Raw genomic sequence first — 21,097 nt, 5'->3', positions numbered from 1 at the left:
ACAAACAAACAAAAAAAAATACAACAACCCAAAAAGCAAACTGCTTTGAGAAATCAATTTTGCACATATTCCGGCTAAGCTAATGTGAAAGCAGCTTTCCCAGAGGAATTTTGTCTTCCTTCCCAGCAAAGAGAGAAAGCCAGATGCTTCTGCTGAGGAATGGTTCTAGTAGCCAACCTGAACAAATGGGAATCACAGTATTGAGGCTAATAGCTTATCATGTGGTGATCTTGCAGTGGAATATGAGGACTAAAGGAAGTCTAGGGAGAACAGCATATAGAAGAGGCAGGATAAGGTTTATCTTTTTGTCAGAGCACCAGCAGGTGATGTTTCAAATATATAGAACCAGTTTTCAGTCTACTGCTCCCAAGCATCTGAAATTGCACTTTGGTTGCACTCAGTCTAAAACTATTTTAAAAAGCCTCAATAAAGTCCTTACTGGACTTCCATTTCATGTTTTACACACAGATGTGTGAACAATGGGGATATTGGATACAACACAATCTACACCAAAGCTTGTTACCAACTGGTATGATTAGTTTGATGAGTAAAACTTTAGATGGGATAGAAAAAGTCATTCAGCCTGCCTGTGCCACGAATTCTGGCTTGTACATTGCTTCTGTTAGAATAGCCTGAAGCAGCAGATACTGTACATCCCCTACTAATTCCCCATTTTTTCCCTATTTCAATTTTCAATGTCAGTGAGAAGCTCTCTTTTGGTTTTTTTCATTAACCAGGTACTTCATGGGAAGATGAACAAACCAGTCAGAGACTAAATAAAGAAGCTTCCTGCACCTTCCCACAAAAAATGAGAGACAATAAATCCACCTCTTCTTCCAGAGCCTCTTCACCAGTGCAACTTGAAGCAACTGAGAAAATGAAACAAGTCAAAACAAGACTGCAGCTGGTGGACCTGGCTGGGAGTGAGTGTGTTGGTAAGTGAACATGTCTGTTTGTGGGCATGGATCCTCACAGATCTAGTTACAATAAATGCCTTAGTTCTTTATGGAAGGATACATGCTGCCCTGCTCTCACACAGGAGGGATTTGAACCCACAGATCCTGGCATAAACAAAATTTTGAGGGCTGATTTATCCAGTTCTACACTGGTATAATTTAACTGAAAATATGGCTGTATAAGCTTGAAATTAACCCAGGACAGTTACCCATATCATAGATACACTATTTGTTCAGACTGCTTTTATTAGGCCTGTTTTTCTACTCTGAAAATTAGCATGTCTTTGGTACAGAAATGTTTAAAGGGCATAAATTATTTAAATATTAAAAATATCTGTAATAATTGATATCACCATGTGTGGATTTTTCTGCTTTATTGTGGAAAATGTCTTGGAGGGAATTAGTGCTGAAAAGATAATATTGTTTTCATAGTTTCTTCAAAGCATTTTCCTCCTGCCTCCTCTATGCACACAATAATTTCAAAAACTTGATTATTTCCTAAAGGACAAGTTTTCTTACCAAGAAAAACCATGCAGCCAAATGTATCATTCCAGAAATAATGTTTTGAAAAGTGAACCAGTATTATGAAAGAGTCTTTTACTTTACTGCCAAGAATTCTTGCTGTTGCTCACTGTTAACTTTTGTTCTACAGAGAAACCTAATATAATACATTATTTTTTCATTTGCTCTAAATGCTGAAAACATGTAATTGAGCAACAGGGTGTGTGTTTGTTCTCTCAGTTAAACCAGGACAAACATTTCCTTGGTCTGGGGCTCAGCAGGCCAGATCCTCCAGTGAAGCCAGAAGAGCTGTGCTCACATTAGTGTTAGATGTGGCCCAGCACACTGGGGCAGCAGACTGACCTCTGTCCATCATCTGTGCTGGTGGACATACTCTGTTGAAAGTGAGGGCAGTGTTAACTAGTAATTGTTTTAAAATGTGGGCAAATCTAAGTGGGCAGCAGTACCTCAACCTTCTCACACACATCAGCACCCTGCCCTGTTGGCTCTAAAGCTGGCCTGGGTCATTTGCAGCTTTTAGAAGCTAATTGGTCCCTTTTTAGCAAACTATGTTTCACTTTGAAAATTCAGCTAAATGCTTTGTCAAAGTTAATCTAACCAAATGCAGATAATCAGCAATTTAAACATGTACCCCCTCCCCTATTTGCAGTTTTCTCCTTTAGGGGGATAGCTGTTATCCCAGGAGTCCACTTTTCCTTGATATACAAGAAGCCTGGGGATGGCTGTATGTATAATGACCCCAGTAAAATTATCCTGAGATTCATGCTGTCTTGGATTGTTACCCACCCTTTGGCAGGGTCTTCCAAACTGTTTTGCTCTCTCTCTTTCTGACAACTGGAGACTCTACCACTCCAAACTCATCCTCACACAGTCACAGTTCTACAGCCCTCCTTGTTCAGATTCCTGGGGTTTTTGCTAATGCTGTACGTTTTCATATTACCCTCTTGAACTTCTCCTTTGCTAGAAAATGCTGGCCTAAGAGGAAAACAAGATCTCTAGCCACTCCCTGTACCTGTCTAGAGATAGCAGAGTAGGCAGTAGAGGAAGTTGTTAGCCCCATCTGATCATCCTGCTGCCATTAGCTCTGCCTGACATGGATCCTGTGCTCTGGGTAAGGAGAAGTGACTGTGGGTGCATCTGTACCTCATCCACTATCCTCAAGAAAGCTTGAATTTGAATACTGATGCTAAATGCTAATAGCAAATTTCTCTTTCCCCAAATGGCAAAGGTAAGGACAACTGGACTTACTCTTAACTGCACCCTCATCCAGACTGATCCACGAGTTGAGCTTGCAGCACCTCTTTGAATTGGTGCAATGTGGTGCAAACCAGACCTTTACAGTGTTGCTCAGGGGCAGCATAGCTACATACAACTATGCTGGGTGGGTGGTAGAAGGGCATGATTTCCCTTTATCCATCTGCTTACAGCAATTCATGCCATAAAACACCACTCCACAGGCTTTGGTGCACACAAGTACTTCACACTGCTGCCTGTTGTATAGTTTTTCTTTCTGCAGCTCATGCCATAAGTGCCTCTCCTCTTTTTCCTAAGTGATACAGATGGGGCAGCTAATGATTATAAAAAATGGTAGAATAAAACAGGCTTCTCATGGAGACCATTGCAGACTCATGTTTTCACAAGCAGTGTTGTCTTGCCTGATCTTAAGGTGCTCCTACTTTTTTGGTTTCTTGTTCTTAATACATATGGAGCCAAAAATGCATTGTACATTTGCAGAGCTTTAGCATGAGATGCTTTGGAACATCTGTACACATTGAATACTCTTTAACCTTTCCTCCACGTTACAGTTTTGAAGTAGCTTTGCTTAGTGTTACCAGAGCCTTTTTCCATGCTGTACTAGGTATGTCTGGAGTGACAGGGGCAGCACTGAGAGAGACCTCCTTTATTAACCGCAGCCTGTCCGCCCTGGCTGATGTTCTGGGAGCAATAGCAGAGCAGCGAGCTCACGTCCCGTATCGGAACAGCAAACTTACACACCTGCTTCAGGACTCTGTAGGTGAGGGATTTTTCTGACTCTTGTTCAACAATATAGATTTCTTCTCCTGATTTTTCCTCTCCTTTGCTGTGTAAAACTAGAAGATGATCTTATACTCCTTGCTTGAACGTCACGTTTATTTCAAAGACTCTGGTTCAGGAGAGTGTGAGTACCCAATGACAGTTCTGAGTTCCTGAATCTGGCTGTTTCCAAAGATCAGTTGAAGCACAGCATCTCAATAGGATCATGTAAAGAGTAAAAATTGCATTTCACTGGTGTTTCATGTCAGGTGCAGGTTAAAAGTTAAAGTTTAATCTTTATTACTACAGGGTATAATCACCTACTTGCACATTCCTTAATGTTGTGCCCTGTAGCAGCAAGACAAAGGAGGAAGGCAGGACATGGCAGTGTGCTATAACTTTCTTTTGTGTTGGGGTCACTTCCTTCTCTTTAGCTCCTCATCTACACAGTTTTAAAGCAAGTGTTATTCCTACAGTAATGTCAGATCTGTGTGTATGGGTATAGTACATTAGTCCATTTTTCTTCAGCCAGAAAATATTAGCCCTTATGCTTTAAATCTCCAGTTAAAGGCATTGACAGTGAATGAGATAAGTTATTCAGAGTTTCTGAAATACTATGAATTTTTTGCTTTTTTGCTTTGATTTTCACTTAGTACTGGAGTCCCTGCTGTGAAAAGGGAAAGCCAAAAAGAGAAATAAGACCTATGTTGTATGGGTGCTGAGCCTGATTTTAGCCGAGTCTATTATGTGATTTTGGTGAAGTGCTGAAAATGGCAATTTCCTCCTTTGTTTAATCATTGTCTGTAAACTTCAAGACTGTTTTGTTTTGTCGTCACACAGGCCATTTTGCCATTACCCCAAATTTAAAGTATTTGCCAAAACTTAAGTAAGTGTCCAGACCCATAAAATAGATACTTATTAACTAATGAAGCTGATGGGGAAAAAAAATCTGCATTATAAATTGTGAAACACTTGGGGGCAAATATCATATTGTTAGATATAGACTCCCCATGGAAGAGCTGTCTGTTTCAACAGCCCTTTTCAGGAGCATTCTGCTTCATGAAATCAATGGTAACCTATGATCACTGTTGTGTAGATCAGTATGGTAAGTGACTTACTGAAAATAATGAGGTAAATAAGTATGTTTTGCCTTTCCTCTGCTTTTAGGAGGTGATGCTAAACTGTTGGTGATGCTGTGCATCTCTCCTGGCCAAAAGTACTTAACAGAAACGATGCAGTCTCTGGGATTTGGAACTCGTGCTCGGCAAGTTCAGAGAGGACAAGTCAAGAAAAAGCTTTCCCAGTGCCGAGTAAAGGAAAATAAAACCTTAGACTCCTCTGGATTTAAATGTCATTAATGAGTTCCTCAGACTGAAATGTATATTGTTGTCCTTAGGCCATTCTTTTAGATGTCAACTGCCAGATAAAAGAAACGATCCTCAACACGGCATTAGTAAGCAATAAACCTGCTAATGATGTCCTTGCTCCAAAGATAATAGCAAGTATTGGCAACAGCTACCCACCATGGTGGAATGGTAGAGAAATAAACTGAACTTTAAGTTGTGGCTTTGGTGATTATTTCCTTAGTTCTACTTGCTGTAAATCAACAGGGCCCTGATTTAGGATGGTTCACTTCTGAAAGGCCAAGGGAGCACTCTGTCTTCTCCGTAGAAGACAGGAGTCTAAATATCATTCCAGTGCTTCAAAGCAGCAAGTGAAATACTTCCTCCCGGATGAGACACATCATTTTTTTATTGCTCTTCTATCTAGCATGGATGGGGTCATTCCCAATGCACTAGCGACAGGTAGGAGTGTAAAGGAACCCATCAGATGTACTGAATGGAGTTTTGTTCTTGGGTTTTGGGTAGGAAATAATGGCATTAGTGAGATGGAGAAAAATGAGTAAGGCTATATCTGTTATCCCTCTGGAATGTAGCTTAGAAAGCAAATGAGGGATTACACAACTTTTTGAAAACACACTTAAGTTAGATAGTTGGAATGAGTCCTAGCTCTGGTGAGTTCATTAAACCCACAGCTTTCCCTGTTTGGGGGGGTATTTTTGTTCCATGAATGCTGAGAGGCCCTAAACTACAGATCCTAATGGGACCCAACTTGTACAACTGTTGTAGTAATCTGGCCTGTGTTTCACTTTATGTCTGAAACAAGTTAAACACATAACAACCTTTAAGCTATGCCTGCAGATTAAAAAAATGATAACCACATGAATAAAACACCAACAAGCAGGTTGTGATATGCTGTTTTCACCTGCAAGAGGTTTTCACCCTTTTACACCAATGGTAAGACGACATCATACAGGGTTTGTGAATGAAGTGGCAGTGGGAGAAGTTTCAAGGAGGTTTAAGCAATGTTAGAGGTGAGAAGTGGGTCCAAGATGAGCAACTGGCTTCAAGCAACAGCTGATGTGTTCTGTGCACTAAATTATTCCTCAGCAGAGGCCTCAAGAGCCACTCTTAATTTTAATTTTTTTTTTTCCACCAGCAATAACTCTGCCCCTAGACTGGGAGAGAGGTCATTGTTAGGTTACTGAAAGAAGGCTTAAATTGCAGTGGCCTGCCCCAAAAGCTGAAGTTTACAGTACTCCAAGTCACTTAACCTTCGCAAGCACAAATATTTATCCAGAGATTATGTAGCATACTATTATTGGAATTTCATCCTTGAATATATGACAGCTGCTGTGTTGCTTGCAGTGCTCTGGTGCTCAGAACATAAGTATCCAACCAGAGAGCTGCAATAACACTTGGTTTCCTAAATTATGTAATGAGAGTAAAAAATGCCTTAACTTTACCTGATTCCAGCAGTAACAGAGGGGTAGAAAACAAATCTGGCCAAGGGAATTTAGGAAGCTGAGTGGTCACTCAAGCAATCTCAGGTGAGAAAGTGTCAGAGCGAGGAATGTCAGCCTGTTAAACAAAATGCAGGAGCAACATCAAGGTTACCTTAGTCTCTGGACAGCTGGGCTACTAAAGCAGCCTGGATTAGAGCTCAAAGAAAGGTTAAGTAACAAGGGCTGATTCCATCAGCAGTTATAATAAGTAAGTAAGTTCAAGTATTTTAAGGATTTGGCGTTTTTAAGTGTTACAAAGAAGTGCAACTTGCCATGAGCTGTACTTTCTTTTCTTTTTCTGAAAAACTGCCCTTAAAACTTTGGATTTATTTATAATCTTTATTGTAGGAGAACAGCAGCAATACTTACTATTGAAGCAGAGAAATAAATCCCTCAAATATGAGCAAAAAGGTTAAGTTTCTACATTAACATTAACTCTGCCAAACTTAGAATATGCAGCATTCCCTATTCTTGTTTTCTTTGTCAGCATAGCATATCGCTCACTGTTTGACCTGTACAGTGGAGTGTACAGGATATGCAGGGCAGCAGGGTTAACATTTTGTTCTAACAAGTTTCAGGTTTGGAATTTCCTGGGTTATAGAGATGTGATTGCTCAATCCCAGTGTCAGAAGTGAAGAAGGGTAAAATTTGTAAGGGTGAAATGTCTTTACTCCCACGTCTAAGCTGAATTGTCTTCTGACCCAAGAGTTTCTCAGGCCTGACATGTAACTGATGTCTTGGGGAGCAAGCAAAACAGCATGTGCAAGGCCCTATACATCTTTGCTGTCATTTTTCAGTGTTTAGATTTTTCATGCTTTGAAATTACATCTATTTTAGAAAAGCAAATGTGACAGATAGTCACAGAGCTGGCCTCAAGGTGTCCATCATTGACTAAAGCCTATCCTGATAAACCAGTACTCACTGTCTTGGCACTGTAAAGCTGAAATATACATACTAACACCGGGAGAAAAAAAAAAAAAAAAAAAAAAAAAAAGGAAAAGACAGGAAAAGACAAGAAAGAAAAAGAAGAAGAAAGCATTTTGAAATACTGAGCTAGCAGGGCAGAAGCACCAGGGACAAGGTGGTTGCTCTTAAGAGTGCCCGTGTAGTCTATATGCTAAAACAGCTTTGCTCTCTGCGAGGGCAGGGGCAGAAGCAAATGAGAGTAAAAACAACATCAATCAGAAGATCCTTTCAGTGAAGTCCATGAGTGCATAAAGCAGCATTCAGCTGGTGTCTTGGGGCACTGAAGCTGGAGCACACTCAACCCTGGTTCAGACAAGTCATTGAGTCACTGTCTCAGAGTGCTGCTCAGTACAGAGGGGTGCTGTTTCCTATCAATCACGATCCACATGCCTTGGTGGCAGTCACATTAACTTTCCACTGCTGGGCTCTCATTCTCCTCCTGCCCCGACTTTCTCCTGTGACGTTTCAGTCACTGCTCACCTGTGTCACACCTTGCACTCTCCCCTGGCTGGCCCTAGGAAATAGGTACACATCCACGTGATGCTCCAAGGCACCACAAACACCAGCTACCCGTGGGACTGCCCTTCGGGAGCTCCTCTTAAATTTATGCTGCTGCCTTCCTCACCTGTAGCAAGCTGAGCAAATAATTTCAGCAACAGTATCCAGAAACCTGCAGCTTTTTCTCAAAGAGCCTGCCCACTGCGGAAACCACAGCAAACAAGAGAATTTGCTCTTGTGAATACTTTTGGTACTCAGCATCTCAGTTTAGTGTCCAGGTGGCCAAGGAGCCAACAGTGCCAAGCCAGACCAGCACCGCACCTGCCTGGGAGGCCCAGGTCTCACAGTCATGCAGATGTACCCCACTTACTTAAAAGTGGAAGCAGCTTCCACACTCCTAACCCACATCCTCTCAGAAAGAAGAAACTTTGGATCCAGTTCAAAGACAAATGTTTAAGCTCCTGTCTCTCCCATGTGAATGCTCTGGCTTGAAGATCATTCAGCAGATCTGGAGATGGTACAAAGAAAATGGGACTCTGCCAGACCAATCCCCAAAGTCTAATAGCAGCAAGTGCTTGTCTAAGGTAATATACACAGATATGCGTACACATGAATCCACACAAAGTTAGCAGAAATCTAGTCTTGTCTAGAATCACACAATGACCTTTAAAGTACAACTCCAAAATTTGGCCCAAAAGTAGAGTTTGGTGCCCACATTTCTCTGTGGATTTATCATTACAAACAGAATTTATCAGCTGTGGTTGGTGGTTTGCCTTGCAGCCAAAGAAAAGGGATTAACAAGATAGATCCACTTTCAGCAATAACTCTGTCTCCCTAGTCTAGCAAAGGAGTCCAGGCAAATGGTTTAGAGCACCAACTCCCAGTTTATCACAGCCAGGGAAAGTGATTGCTCCAGGATCTTGAAGAATCTTTAAGAACATACAATGGCTGTGGGGGGTTTTCTCTTATGTTTTTCAGTCTTGAACCCTACCATGCCTGCCTAACTCTGCAGGGCTGGTCTAACACGTGCCTTTCAACTTCTGCAAATCTGTCCCCAGTTCCCTTGCAGCAGTCAGCTTTCTGAACAGGGAAAGGCAGCATGAGATGAGGCAGAGCAGATTACATGGCACAGGAACATGTCTCCATCAGTTCTCTCTGATGTTTTACTTGGCACCTCAAGATACATCTTTGTGCAGGGCAGTTTACCATTTTTTAGCTTTCAGTGCTAAACTCACACTGCAATTCACAGCACTCTGCACCCCCTCCAGACAAGCCCTTAATCTTCCTCACCACCTAGGAACACTCTTATCAATATAGCCCAAGAAAGCACTCTGATCCACCATTGCTTAAGAGAGCTGCATATCATCACGGGGTTAAAACAAACCAGTAATTAAACCAGCCACTGCCTTTTGCCCACTCTTAAACAAAACCTTGACCTATGCTGACGTTTGAAAATTATATATTTAATTTCCATGTGTGGCTTCATGATTTGGCAGCAGCCACACCACAAAGAGAACCTGCTTTTAGCCAGGCTAGAAAAACCATAATCAGCACTGGAAGGTTCACAAAAATGTTTAATTTGTTATTAAATTGCTGATTCCATTTTATGAAGCACTTTTCCAAACCCTTGCAAAATGTGAGGAGCAGGCAGAATAAAGTGGTTACTGGAAAAGGCTTTTGGCTCTTGCTGTGAAAAAGCAGTCGCAAGCTGATGGGCTTGCAAGTCCCTTCCAGCCAGAAGAGACAGCAGCATCTGCTCATGGAGAGCAAACAGGCCCAGAGTGCAGGGATGCCAAAGCTTCTGTAGCCTTTCACAAAATCAACTTGGCATTTGAACAAGGACATTAACCGTAACCCCAACCAGATCAAAATGCCACATATCATATAATGGAGGGCAAAGGGGGATCTAATTGAAGGGCATGAGAGCAAGGATACACTGCCTACAACTATTTTTACATCCACTTTTATCAAACCAGATGCATTGCAATGCATCTTCCCCTTTTTATTTTTTTTATTACAAAAAAAAAATAAATCTAAGATTAAGTTTGAGCCTTCTTGAATTCACACAAGTATCTCATGAGATTATCCACATATTTGCAGGCCTAAAGTTGCACCTCTGCTCATTTCCCTGGGGAGCCTCAATAAAGTCAAATTATCATCCCCTTCTCCCAGCTGCCCTGGCTTCATGTTTGCAAGTATCTCCTCCAACACATATTCCCTCTTTCTGTTACATGAAATTGCTCTCCTGGCTGGAATGAGTCAGTGCTCAGCAGTTCACTTAAAGGCAGCACCAGGAGTGGTTTTCCTTTTCGCTTTCCTCTGGACTTTACTAATTATTTGTGTCCCTCTTCTACATAAAACAAGACAAAACAAATAAACCAAAGGCACCACCAACAAAAAAGCCCTACCCCACTACTATAAAAAGTTTTGGAAGGCACACCAGAAGCTTTGAAGTTGCAAGAGACGGAAGATGATAGCTCCTCCCTCACTTCAGATGTCTGGGCTTTTTGTAGCATGAGCCTCCTCCACCTCCTTCTGAGCATGCACACATACACAGAGACTTTGCCCCCTACATTTTCTGAGCTGTCATTTTAAATTATGCAAGCCCCAGGTAAAACACACTACTCAGCCCAGAAATGAGAGTATTTTGCAGGGCAGCTGATAGACTAGTGAGCACTGCTACTTTCAGCTTTACTCCTGGGCCTCACATAATTCCAGCCTTTTGGCCAAGCAGCACCGATGTTCCTGTCCCAATGTGCATTACACATGCTCTGATAAGTTTTGTTTGCATTTGAAATCTGAGTGTCTGCAGTCCTTTTCTCCTGACCCATGTCCCACACCCTCCCCAAGGCAGTGTGGGTAGATGCCTGCAGTCATCCGTGTGCTACCTAGAAAGAAGGTAGGTGAGGAACTCATGCTGCTGATGGGCCCTGCTGCCAAGGCTGAATCCATGGGAAATCGTTAGCAGATATTTACATGCTAATGTTCAGTGTCTCCTAACGCAACCAAGCCTAGGCAGTCAGATCTGGCAAGTTATTTCATAGTGTCTGACCTGTGGGAAGCACTTTCCAACAGAGAATGGACAAAGTTCACAGGAGGCACTCCAGTACTGCAGTATTTAAACTGGGACACCTCATGGAGATGGCACAAGGCTCAGCCCAGAGGGACAACAACTCAGGTGTTGGGAAGGCACCATGCAATGCAACAGCCTCTGCCTGGGCTATCTCCAGTGAACTCAAGGGGCCATAAAGGGCATTGCACCTCTGGACAGGCCCCACTGATGCTGCCTCATGGAGAGATGTGCCCTCCACTGCCCTCCCAGAGTCCATCCAGCAGAAAGGCTAACTTCTGCTTCCTCACCAGAATCTGGTTTACCTGCTAGATTTGGCATAACACTTGCAACAGCGTGGAGCACATCCCAGGGAAGAGTCAGCAGTTTCACCATTAGGACACCCCAGATAGGAGGAAGGTAGGAAATTTGCAGGACACATCCCAGCAACTGATATGGCTCTTAGAGTGAACAACATTTGGAAAGAATAGGAAGCAAACACCCCCTACCCATTACCCCAGCAAGGCTGTCCTTACTTCTCTCCTGGACAGCTCATCCACAGGACCATAACACTGGAGCCTTCTGGTCACTTCTCCCAGAACTTCTGCTGAGCCCTTCTCTTACTTGGCTCTTCACCTCAGAAAGACAGCTCATTTCCTGTGCTTTGATTGCCTTCCTCTGGAGCACCCTCCTGCTGGACCTGCCACCAGCTGCAGCAAGTTAAACACCTGAGCCACTAGGAGCACTCTTGCTGTTAGAGAGGCTTGGAGACACCAGAAACCACTTCATGCTTCTCCACACCTGGGATGTCACCACTTCACTATCCCTGCTGTCACTATGCCTTGTGGGGATCTCTGTTTTAACCATTCATCCTGAAATGAGAATAAGTTCTACTTGGAGCTTTGTGAGCACCTTCTTGGAGTTAGAAAGGCAGCTCTGAGCTAAGGACAGCCTCAATGTAGCAGGGCCAGAGTGGTGGCAGTAGCAGTCTGAGGCAGCAGCTTTGAGGAGTCTTCAAAGTTTGTTAACCTTAACGATACTGGGTTGTCTAAAAGCTCAGCTGATGCTCTGGCAGTGTCCTTGGGAAAAAGAAGTCTGTAAGAGCTCCTATCTACCTCTGTTTATCCTGGAAACAGGATAAAATTGGCATTATGGCTGTGGAGCTCTCCCAAAGTTTGCCTAAGCTGCCCTATGCTTTTCAGTAGTAATGCTGAAAATTTTGGAGCTGAAATGGGTTTGTGCTGAAGCAGATTGGAAAGTAATGGCTCTCTATTATTTGCAGAACACATGCTAAGCAAAGCAAACTCATACCTAGCTGCTCCCACAGCAAACCCTGCTGCTCATCCTGCTGCAGGATGTGGCTATAGCTGAATGCCAGTGCTGCCAGCCAGGCTGGGCTGGGACAGGCCCGGGGCACAGCTGCTCCAGGAGAGCAGTCCACACTCCCAGCCTCAAGGCATTGTGTAAGTGCAGGTTTGGATCTAGATCTTCCAAAACACACCTGTGCTTGAGGTCTCTATTGCCTTTCTGGCATGGGTCCCTTAAGCACTCCTATTGCCAGATTTTCCCTTCAGCCAGGTATGCTGGGCAGCATTCCTCGTTTTCTTTCCATCATCTCCTTGCTTCCTCCAGCCCACCCCTGCTGACCAAAGGCATTCTTGCTGACAGCAAACTCACCCTCTCCTGTGCTCCCCTCCTGCTGAAGCCCTGCACCAGCCAGGGCTACCACAGGAGATGTTGTGCAAGAGGCACAGTCTCTAAGCTATGGGCTCAGCCACTGTGCCAGCTGCTCCTGCTCCAAATGGGCTGAAGGCAAGGGCACAAGGGCCCAGCTGTGAACAAACAGCATCCCAGCCCTAATATTCAGCTACCCAAAGGGGCCATGGAGCTGGGGTTGGATGGTGGGCAAGTGATTGCAATGGCACTCAGATGTCATTAAAAATTCAGTATGGTATTAAAATTTCAGTAGGTCTGATTCCCTGGGTGCACCTAAGGGAGATACCCAGTGGTGCTGCCCTGACACTGGAGAGGTTCTGCAGAAAGCAAGCTCGCCCCAAGTCGGAGAGAAAAGCCGCTTGACTGAGCGGTGTTTGGGGCTCCCTCACACCCGTCCTGTCCCCTGCCACGGCCGTGCGTGACACAGAAGGCACAGAGCTGGCTCAGCACACACACACACACACACACACACACACACACTCACACACACACACACACACACACCTCCGTGCTCTCCCAGCTACGGCTCCTCAGGGTGCAGCTGCCAGCGCTCCTGGGACTTCTCATCCCATTCAACTGGTCTGCCTTTCTTAAACCAACTTGACAGAGAGAGGGAAGGTTCTGAACTTGTATCAGCGTTTCACGGCTAAATTATCCCGTGCTAAGGGTCACCAGAGGCTAAAGGGCATCAGCTTTCTCCCCAGTGCAGTTTGGGTACACATCCCTCCTGCAGGAGCTGGACCTCTGAGACCTGGAACCAGCTTTTTGTGCGGCATTCAGCGAGGACCCGACGGCCACCGCCGGCTTTGGGCTCTGCTCCCTCAGGCACCGATCACCAGGGGCCGCGGTCAGCCTGGACCCTGGGTGCTGACAGAAGCTGTCCGGGGTGACCCGGCACCGCTCGGCCGGCGGGCTGCCGGCCCCGGCCCTGAGCCCGGCCGTGAGGGAGCCCTGAGGGCGGCCGCGCTCCTCGGGCGCCCCCGCGCGGCCCGGCCGCCTCAGCCCGGCCCGGCGGGCACACCGTGGGTCCCTGCCTCCTCCCCGGGGGTGGGCGTGCAGGAGAGACGTGAAGGCAGGAGCCTTGGGCACCACGAGCACGCCCCAGGAAAGGGGAGGTGTCAGAACACCGGCTCCGAGGTAGAGAGGCAGAGCGGACCGGGGTAGGGATGGGCGAACAGAGCTGCCATGAGAAGCCTGGGGGAAGAAACCAGGAGCCACCGACCCAGACAGAGGAACCACCGTGCTGGAGAGCAAGGAGCTACGGCTGTCCAGTGAGAGGCTCTAGGACCAGTTCTTGCTCAAAAATGTTCAGACTCTTACAACAATGTGTCAACCTTCAGAGTTTGCTGCCAAGAAATCCATTGAAGAACTGCTCTCACCTCACCCAAAATGTCTGGGTTGTTTTACCCATCCGCTTCAGCACACACCTTCAGGCCTTACCTCCATGCAGCTCCTGCGGTGGGCATGCCTCAAAACAGACCCAGTGTAGTAACCACATTGTGCCCATCCCACGCTGCAGCACTTGACTGAACCCACACAGCATTTGCTGGTACCATGAGAAGCCCCATCTTCTGAGAAAGACTCATTTTATACGTTTTGGTCAGCAGCAGTCCACCCTAGAGGGCAAGAAAGTGTTATTACTTGCCAAGCAAAGAAAGAAAGAGAAGTGACCGAGTCCTTCAAAGTTGTGTAATTTAATGTTGATCTGTTATTTAGTGTTTCCTCCATACAAAGCTCCACGTGTAATCAAATTACCCTCTTCCAGCATCCCCAAGCCAAAGTTGGATGAGTTTCTAAAGTCCTTGAAAATTTGTATACTGGAAAAATAGTAGGTACTGCACAAAAATATGAAGTACAAGAAAGGAAATCATAAGAACAGGGGCAGCACTACAGTATCAAAGTATATAAAAAGTAATTTTCTTCCAGAGAAAAGGAAAAAAACATTTAGAAGAGGCTCCCAGTGAATAAGCTTCCTCAAGAAGAGATCCAGATACGAATCTCCTTCATAGATTTATGACCCAAGAAAAGAAAACTTTCCTTTATCCATGCCAGACTCCAGGCCAGCAGGTTAGGTGACTTTGGTGGAGTGCTCTTCAGAGCACTTTGCATCCCGTGGGCTGGCAGCTGTCCTCGGATGCAGCCCCCGGGAGGATGCTGACAGGATCTTTCCACAGCCTTGGGAGTTCACACGCTTGGTTTTCTTGACTAACCACCATGGGCAGCTTAACTTGTCTCTTCAGTCAGATTTAGCCCCCTTTAGTGTCCTGCTGACTCCAACCTGCTCAGCTGTGTTCTTAATACCTGACAGAGACCCTTTGGCATTGTGCTACTGAGAACAGCAAGGAGCAACAGGAGTTGTTCCAGTGACTGCAGTGCCTCTGGGTTTGTCATCACAAACAGCTCATACAGATTAGTCTGGCAGCAAATTAATTTCTACAGCCCATGTCAAATGGAAGACACAGTCCCTCCTTGGACACAAAAAAAGCTACACAATTACCTTTTTTCTATCCATACTTTATTGCAGGTGTACATATAATTATTTATATTTAATTTTAAACATGAAAATCCTTTCATGGAAAGGAGAAACTTTTAACATTAAAATAGAGTGATTATAACAGCAATATTTTACAAATATATACAAATATTGGCAGCTAGTTTCTAACATTTGCTGATAAATGCTTACACACTAACATCTACCAAACTATCAAACCCAAAAGTAAGAGACCTTCTAAATCCAAACAAAAAATAAATGTATTACTAAACAGAAACAAAAACAGGTGGTTTTGTTTTGTTTTCTTTTCTTTTTATATGAATACAAAAGTTGCATAATAGATATTCACAGTGCTCGTAAGATATTGATTTATTCTCAGTCTATGCACAAAAGTGTCTGGTCTGCCCTTCATATGCACATGTCACTTACAGTACTGGAGGGAGCTGCACAGACCACAGAGAGAATACGGCCAGACATGTAGTTTGCCTTCCCTACCAGCCATGAATAAATACAAGAATCCCCCAGGAACGTACAAGCAGTGGATTGCTCCTGCAAGAGTCGGCTACACTGTTTTCAGGCATTGGTGCATTTTGTAACCGGAGGCAGCAGGATTACAGCGCTTCACCAAATCCTTTGGATGCCTGCTGACTGCAAAAGCAGAACAGTGAGCTGCCCAGTGGCAATAAACACTTCTGTGATGTGGTTAGGCTGAAGCAGATATGGACGTGATTGTCTTTGAGAGAAGCGTGCACATGGTGCACACACATTTTATGAGACTTTTCAAACAACTATGCCGACTGAATTTTGACCTTTTTTTCCTGTTAACAACCATTCCCAGAACCACAAGTAACTGTACATCTGCATGGGTGGGAGAGCAACAGGTTAGCAAGGCTCTCACTCCCGACCTCTCCCTGACCTTTGTCATGGACAGGAACACTGCTGCAGTAAGAGCCATCCCTCCAGCTCGGTGGTGGCTGCAAAAGCAAGGCTCCTGCACAGCTGCAAGGCTGCTCCCTGTAGTAGAGCCTCCTGGATCCTGGCCAGGCCCATCTCCTGTGGCTGATGGCCCAACAGGACCCAGGTAACAGGGAGTGACTGACAGTGGGAGGCTTGACTGGACTGCTCAAGAGCAGCCAGCTAGATTTCCTTTATCCATTTAGATGCACTTAGAAGAATTTATTTTGGATGCAGTAAACATATCTCAAGTACTTTTCAAAGGCATTTTGGCTTTGTTTGGAACGAAAAGAGGCTACAGTGAACATACAGCTCCTAATTGTTCATTAAAAAAGATCAGTGTGATCAAAGAGGGCACAGTCAATTAAGTCATGGCTACAGTGCACGCAGCTTGGTTTTGGTGCTGGATTAATCTCAGAGGATATAAAGCAGCTGGTCCCACTTCAGCAAATACAGATGCACCTGCATGGTCTGTCTCTACATCACACTCAGAAGTAGCAAGATGATGGATTTCATGGATTTGTTACTTAAAGACTTATGGGAATGCAATTTAGCAGACAACTACTGAACTTGCAAGCCCACCATTAAAACAGTAGCTCAAACTTTCCTTGTCATAGTCTGGCTTCCGTCCTTTCCTGAATTAGGCTATCTTCAGCTTTTGATGACCAACACTGCACAACACACACTTTCCCAACCAGTAGAATAGTATCCTCTACTTCTAGAATTCACCAGAGCACACAGCTGTCAAAAAAAAAGTTGGGCACAAAGCTGGGCCTTCAAGTAAAAGCTTCCCAATGCAGAGAATTAGTGAGGGAAGGAAATCAAATATATTTATTTGCATGTAACAAGGTAGAAGGATGTTTTCCACCCCAAATGCTTGAATCAAACAGCATAATTATGGTTATTTCCCTAGTGAGAGCCAGCACAGCCAGATCCACCACTCTCAAGATCACCAAACAAGTACCCTTGGTCTGGCACACAAACACCCTACGCTTCCACCATCATCAGCCCTGCAGCACAACACACACATATTTGCATGACCTATCCATGACTAAGTACAACACAGTCACTCTGTCTGTCCTTGCAAAGTGACTTTCTCCAGTACTTACTTGCTTCCTAAGCAGAGGGAAAAAAAGTCTACGGAGCAGATTCATTAAAAACAAACTAAAAAACAACTTAAAGTATGAATCAAAGTAAGGGGTGATCATGCCTGGACAAATTCTCCAGTCACACTCCTCTCTTCAAAAGCCATTCAATTAATGCTCTTGCCCTCTGTACTCTCAGAAGCAGCCAAGTTATTTGCTTTATCTCCTCCCTAACTCCCCAAGTACATAATGCCAATCTGCATCACAGGAGTTGTAGACAGCTGACAATCAGTTCCATTTGTTGCAATAAAGAAAAATTAAAAAAAAAAAAAACAACAAAAAAACCAAAACACCCAAAAACAAAACAAAACAAAAAGACCACACATTGTATTTGGCTGGATGCTTACAACAAAGTAACAACAACAAAAGAAGAAAGTCCTAGTTGAGCAGGTCTAGCTACCAGTGCAGCAAATAAGCAACTTGTGTTCATTACAACTGGAGCAGGCCAGACACTTCCATACACAGCCCTCCAAATTTGTTAAGAGTATATTCTGGCCTGACAGCTGTTGGCAATGTTGCAGCAGCACTAACTGAAGACAACTAAATTATCTATACACTAAAATTAAGAGACATGGACCACAAGAGAAAGGCAGGAACATGACATAGACTTTAAATTTCTGATTAATCCATTTAGACACAGTTTGCTTTACTAGCTCAGTACCAGTTTTGGTCCACTGTTTTTTGGTTTTCATGTCAGTTGTGTATGCCAAGGGTGCAGGCCACTTCTATTTTCTGCTCAGACAGACACTACCAATGCCAGTGTTAAGTGCTACACTCCAGTTGATTTGCCCTGTAGCCAGGTCTGCAGGTGTGATGCCACTTACTGATACGGAGCTGAATAACAAAGCTGCTCACCATCTCCTGCAAGAACCAGAGTGACATCACATGTGTTAATGAGGTATATATTTCCATGATGAGCTGTTTCATGGTATCGAAGAGCTCCTATCTCATTACACCACAAACTCTTCTGGGAGCTGGTCCTCTCCCAGAAGATCCAAGGAGAGGCAGTTCATGGATCGCTTGCCGTAAAGGGCAGACTTGGTTTTGCAGTCCGCTGTGGAATACACGCAGCCGTAGACAGACAGCTTATCCTCGAGGCTGCAGCCAAAGGTGTAGCTGTGGGACGTGTCTGACGACAGCGTGGCACTTAGTGACGGGTGCTGGCGCTTGTACAAGCGGATATCGTCCAAACTCTGGCTGTGCTGGTCCATGCAGCTCCGGCTTTTGGGCGATCTCACCTGCCAGTTCAGCAAGACACACACAGATAAAAACAGCGAGCTCAGACACAGCCTTAGGATGCTGGCTATGCATGCTAAAAGTTCCTCAAAATTGTTCTTCCCCTCTTTCAAAAGGGCCCCACTAGCCTTCTGAAGGATGTTGGTTTAAACAAAGTGCTGTAAACAATTCAGAAACTACAAGTGTATTAAGCTGCGCTGCCACACTGAGCTGGATCCTGATCTGTCTGCCCTGTGTCCTCAGCGTCCAATACAATAGATGAAACATTTAACAGATACTGACACCTGAATGACCTCACACTTCTTGGCAGATCCACGCAGTTGTCCTCAAATGGACAAAGTGCACTTAACAAAAAACTACCCCTAGTGCTTGAACACATTAAGTCTAATGAACCGAACAGAAGGTTCAGAAGGCAACCATGCAAACTAATGGGTTACAGTGTCCAGTAATTGCAACAAACAGTTTCATCTACATAACAATGTTCCATAAAGAGCAGCAACAAATCAACAGTAATTCCCAGAGGCACCATCTTGCTACACAAGCCTCTGTGAAGGAGTTATTGACCATTTAAGAGTATTTCCATCTTCAACACTTGTGTTTTTTTCTTGCTCTGCCTCTTTAATAATCACCTCTTAAATATTATGGCTGAGTTCAAGAATATAATTTTGAAACTAAGACACTTCTGTTGGCACCGCAGAAAACTTCTTCCCAGTATCACTTCTCTCACAGCCATGGGAGGGGAATTAAAAAACTGCCCTGAGGAAACCTTGTGCTGGCTCAGCTATACCCCCAGAAATAGGAATATGTTGCACTGTGTGGCCAACGCTAAGGAAACCCTGCAGCATTTAGTTACACGACCTTGTAAGGAAGATTTTGATAGTTTTCTAAGGAGGCACCAAGTATGTGTTGCACAAAAGTGACAGTGAGGTCTTTGCAGTCATATAGACAGTCCTGTGTTAAGCAAAGCCATTTTTGTAAAACAGATGCCTCATGATCATTTAGCAGTGTAAGCATGATAACAGCAATAACTTTAAAAACATTACAGCTGTAAGCAAGATGTCCACTATGAGGTCTTAAGTTTTCCACTCAGATAGAGGAATAATTTCATTATAATTGGAACTGTATGGTCTTTAGCTTTGGAAAAAAATAACTAAGGCTTTATTCAAATCTCCTACAGCACTTTATGGGCTATTTTGCTGATAAATGAAAATTTCTTATCATTTTTGACTGAGTCCAGAAAGAAACATGGAAAATTAAAAAAAAATAAAAAATTAATCTTAAGTTATTGAAATTCTCATTAAGAGTTTTTGAATTCTCTCAGCAGATAAGACAAATTTGGATTAAGAGAAGGAAGAAAGGGTAGAGGTGCTTTTTTTGTGCTTTTCATTTTGTTTGCTTGGGTTTTTTTCCAAAAAATCACAACACTTCTACCCAGTGGGTATAGTTATACTTTGAAAAGAAGTCTTAAAAAGACATTTTAATAAGCTTCTTCCAAATATAACTTCTTCTGTGACGTACTTTACCGTACATAGTTTCCCTTTCTCAAGTGTTTGATGAAAAGAAAATCTGGACAACAAAGACTTCAGTACACACAGACTATAATCACACAAATGACATAACAACTAGAGCTTGAGCATCTGGTTTTGCTCTGATGTAAGCTACTTCTGGCTTCAAGATGATCAAGTTTGCAACTCACATCCAAACTGCATAGATGGTCTTTGCCCTGTATTGCACTGAAAATCTGGAAGCAGTTGATTTTCCATGTCTCATCCAGAAGATTAAAGGTAGATAATAACTGGTTTGCAAGATCTCCCTGCTGATTGCTCCTATTCTGAGCCCAAATGCTGTTCTTATCCTACTCCTGAGAGCAGTAGCTAGCCAGTAGCTGGTTTTGATTGCACCATGTAAATATCAGTGAAATCCAAACTAATCCAGGTGTCCTGATTTACAGCTGTCTCCATTACACTAGACCTCAGTTCAATGCCCACACACAGACCCTCCTGCTGAGCAACTTCTCCCTTACCTGGTGAAGGGATTCCACACTTTGGCCTCTCATTTTGATTAGTGTGACTTGCACCACAGACAGAGATTCCTGATTTATAGCTGCAAGGAGAAGCAGGAAGTGAAAAGCATTGCAAGTTTGAGGTTTTGTGGGCTATAGAAAAGGAAAGCTGTTCTCACAGGCCACATTCAAAAAGCACTATCCTCTTAAGATAAATATACATTATTAAGCACCCTCAGTGCTCCAAGAGTTTTGCTTACAAGTACTCATTTCTGGCCCTAAAGATCAATGTTTGAAAACTTCCAAAAAAACAGTTTCTTGCCAACTTGTCCCATTTTCACCCTTCTTGCTTTGCTATAAAGGCTGTATATATTAAGGCCAGACAGCTCGTGCATAACAGCCTAGCATCACAAGCCACAAAACCTTACCTAAGAATTCCTGTGACCATACCATTATTCTGTGGTTGAGCTCCTTGGCTGTTTTGTGGCATACAAGATATTAAAGCATATTCCTTTTCTAAAAATGGTTTACCTCAATTATCTTTTTGTCATTAACTGAATACAAGCTTGGCACATTTAGAGAAGGGAGACTTTGAGGAGCACAGAGGAGAGCAGCCCAGTACAATACAGAATGCTGGCCTGTAAACTCTAGATGAGCTGTCTGCAAATCCTGTTGCAGTAGGGCAGTAAATAGACTGGGAGATA

The 21,097-nt window shown here is 43.7% G+C and overlaps 2 protein-coding genes and 1 long non-coding RNA gene across 12 annotated transcripts in view; 1 reads left to right on the top strand and 2 right to left on the bottom strand.

Annotated features, from left to right (window-relative positions):
• The window catches only part of KIF25 (kinesin family member 25), a 40,747-nt gene extending 35,691 nt beyond the window's left edge, over positions 1-5,056 (top strand). The window contains exons 13-15 of one of the 3 annotated variants that reach the window (XR_008840072.1): positions 738-935; positions 2,443-2,589; positions 3,392-3,471. Coding sequence is in view for 1 of the 3 variants with exons in the window: in XM_056487170.1 (XP_056343145.1) it covers positions 738-935; positions 3,337-3,492; positions 4,659-4,849 (545 nt within the window). In the remaining 2 variants the exon portion in view is untranslated. Of the gene's footprint in view, positions 1-737; positions 936-2,442; positions 2,590-3,336; positions 3,493-4,658 lie in introns of those variants that run through there. The other 2 variants (XR_008840071.1, XM_056487170.1) reach the window with 2 other exon arrangements.
• The window catches only part of LOC130250954 (uncharacterized), a 42,140-nt gene extending 28,657 nt beyond the window's left edge, over positions 1-13,483 (bottom strand). Inside the window, exon 1 of one of the 6 annotated variants that reach the window (XR_008840078.1) lies at positions 13,070-13,483. This is a non-coding gene — a long non-coding RNA (uncharacterized LOC130250954). The remainder of the gene's footprint in view (positions 1-13,069) is intronic. The other 5 variants (XR_008840073.1, XR_008840077.1, XR_008840075.1 and 2 more) reach the window with 5 other exon arrangements.
• A 1,613-nt stretch (positions 13,484-15,096) lies between these two features.
• Positions 15,097-21,097, bottom strand: part of FRMD1 (FERM domain containing 1) — a 40,286-nt gene continuing 34,285 nt past the window's right edge. For all 3 annotated transcript variants that reach the window (XM_056487166.1, XM_056487168.1, XM_056487167.1), the window contains 2 exons: positions 20,415-20,494; positions 15,097-18,393 (listed from right to left, as the gene is read on the bottom strand). In XM_056487166.1, coding sequence (XP_056343141.1) covers positions 18,106-18,393; positions 20,415-20,494 — 368 coding nt within the window. In that variant the 3' untranslated portion in view covers positions 15,097-18,105. The remainder of the gene's footprint in view (positions 18,394-20,414; positions 20,495-21,097) is intronic.

This window comes from Oenanthe melanoleuca, chromosome 3 (assembly GCF_029582105.1).
Source record: "Oenanthe melanoleuca isolate GR-GAL-2019-014 chromosome 3, OMel1.0, whole genome shotgun sequence".
NCBI lineage: Eukaryota > Metazoa > Chordata > Aves > Passeriformes > Muscicapidae > Oenanthe > Oenanthe melanoleuca.
Note: the sequence above shows the minus strand (reverse complement) of the source record. Positions and strands in the feature narration are given on the sequence as shown.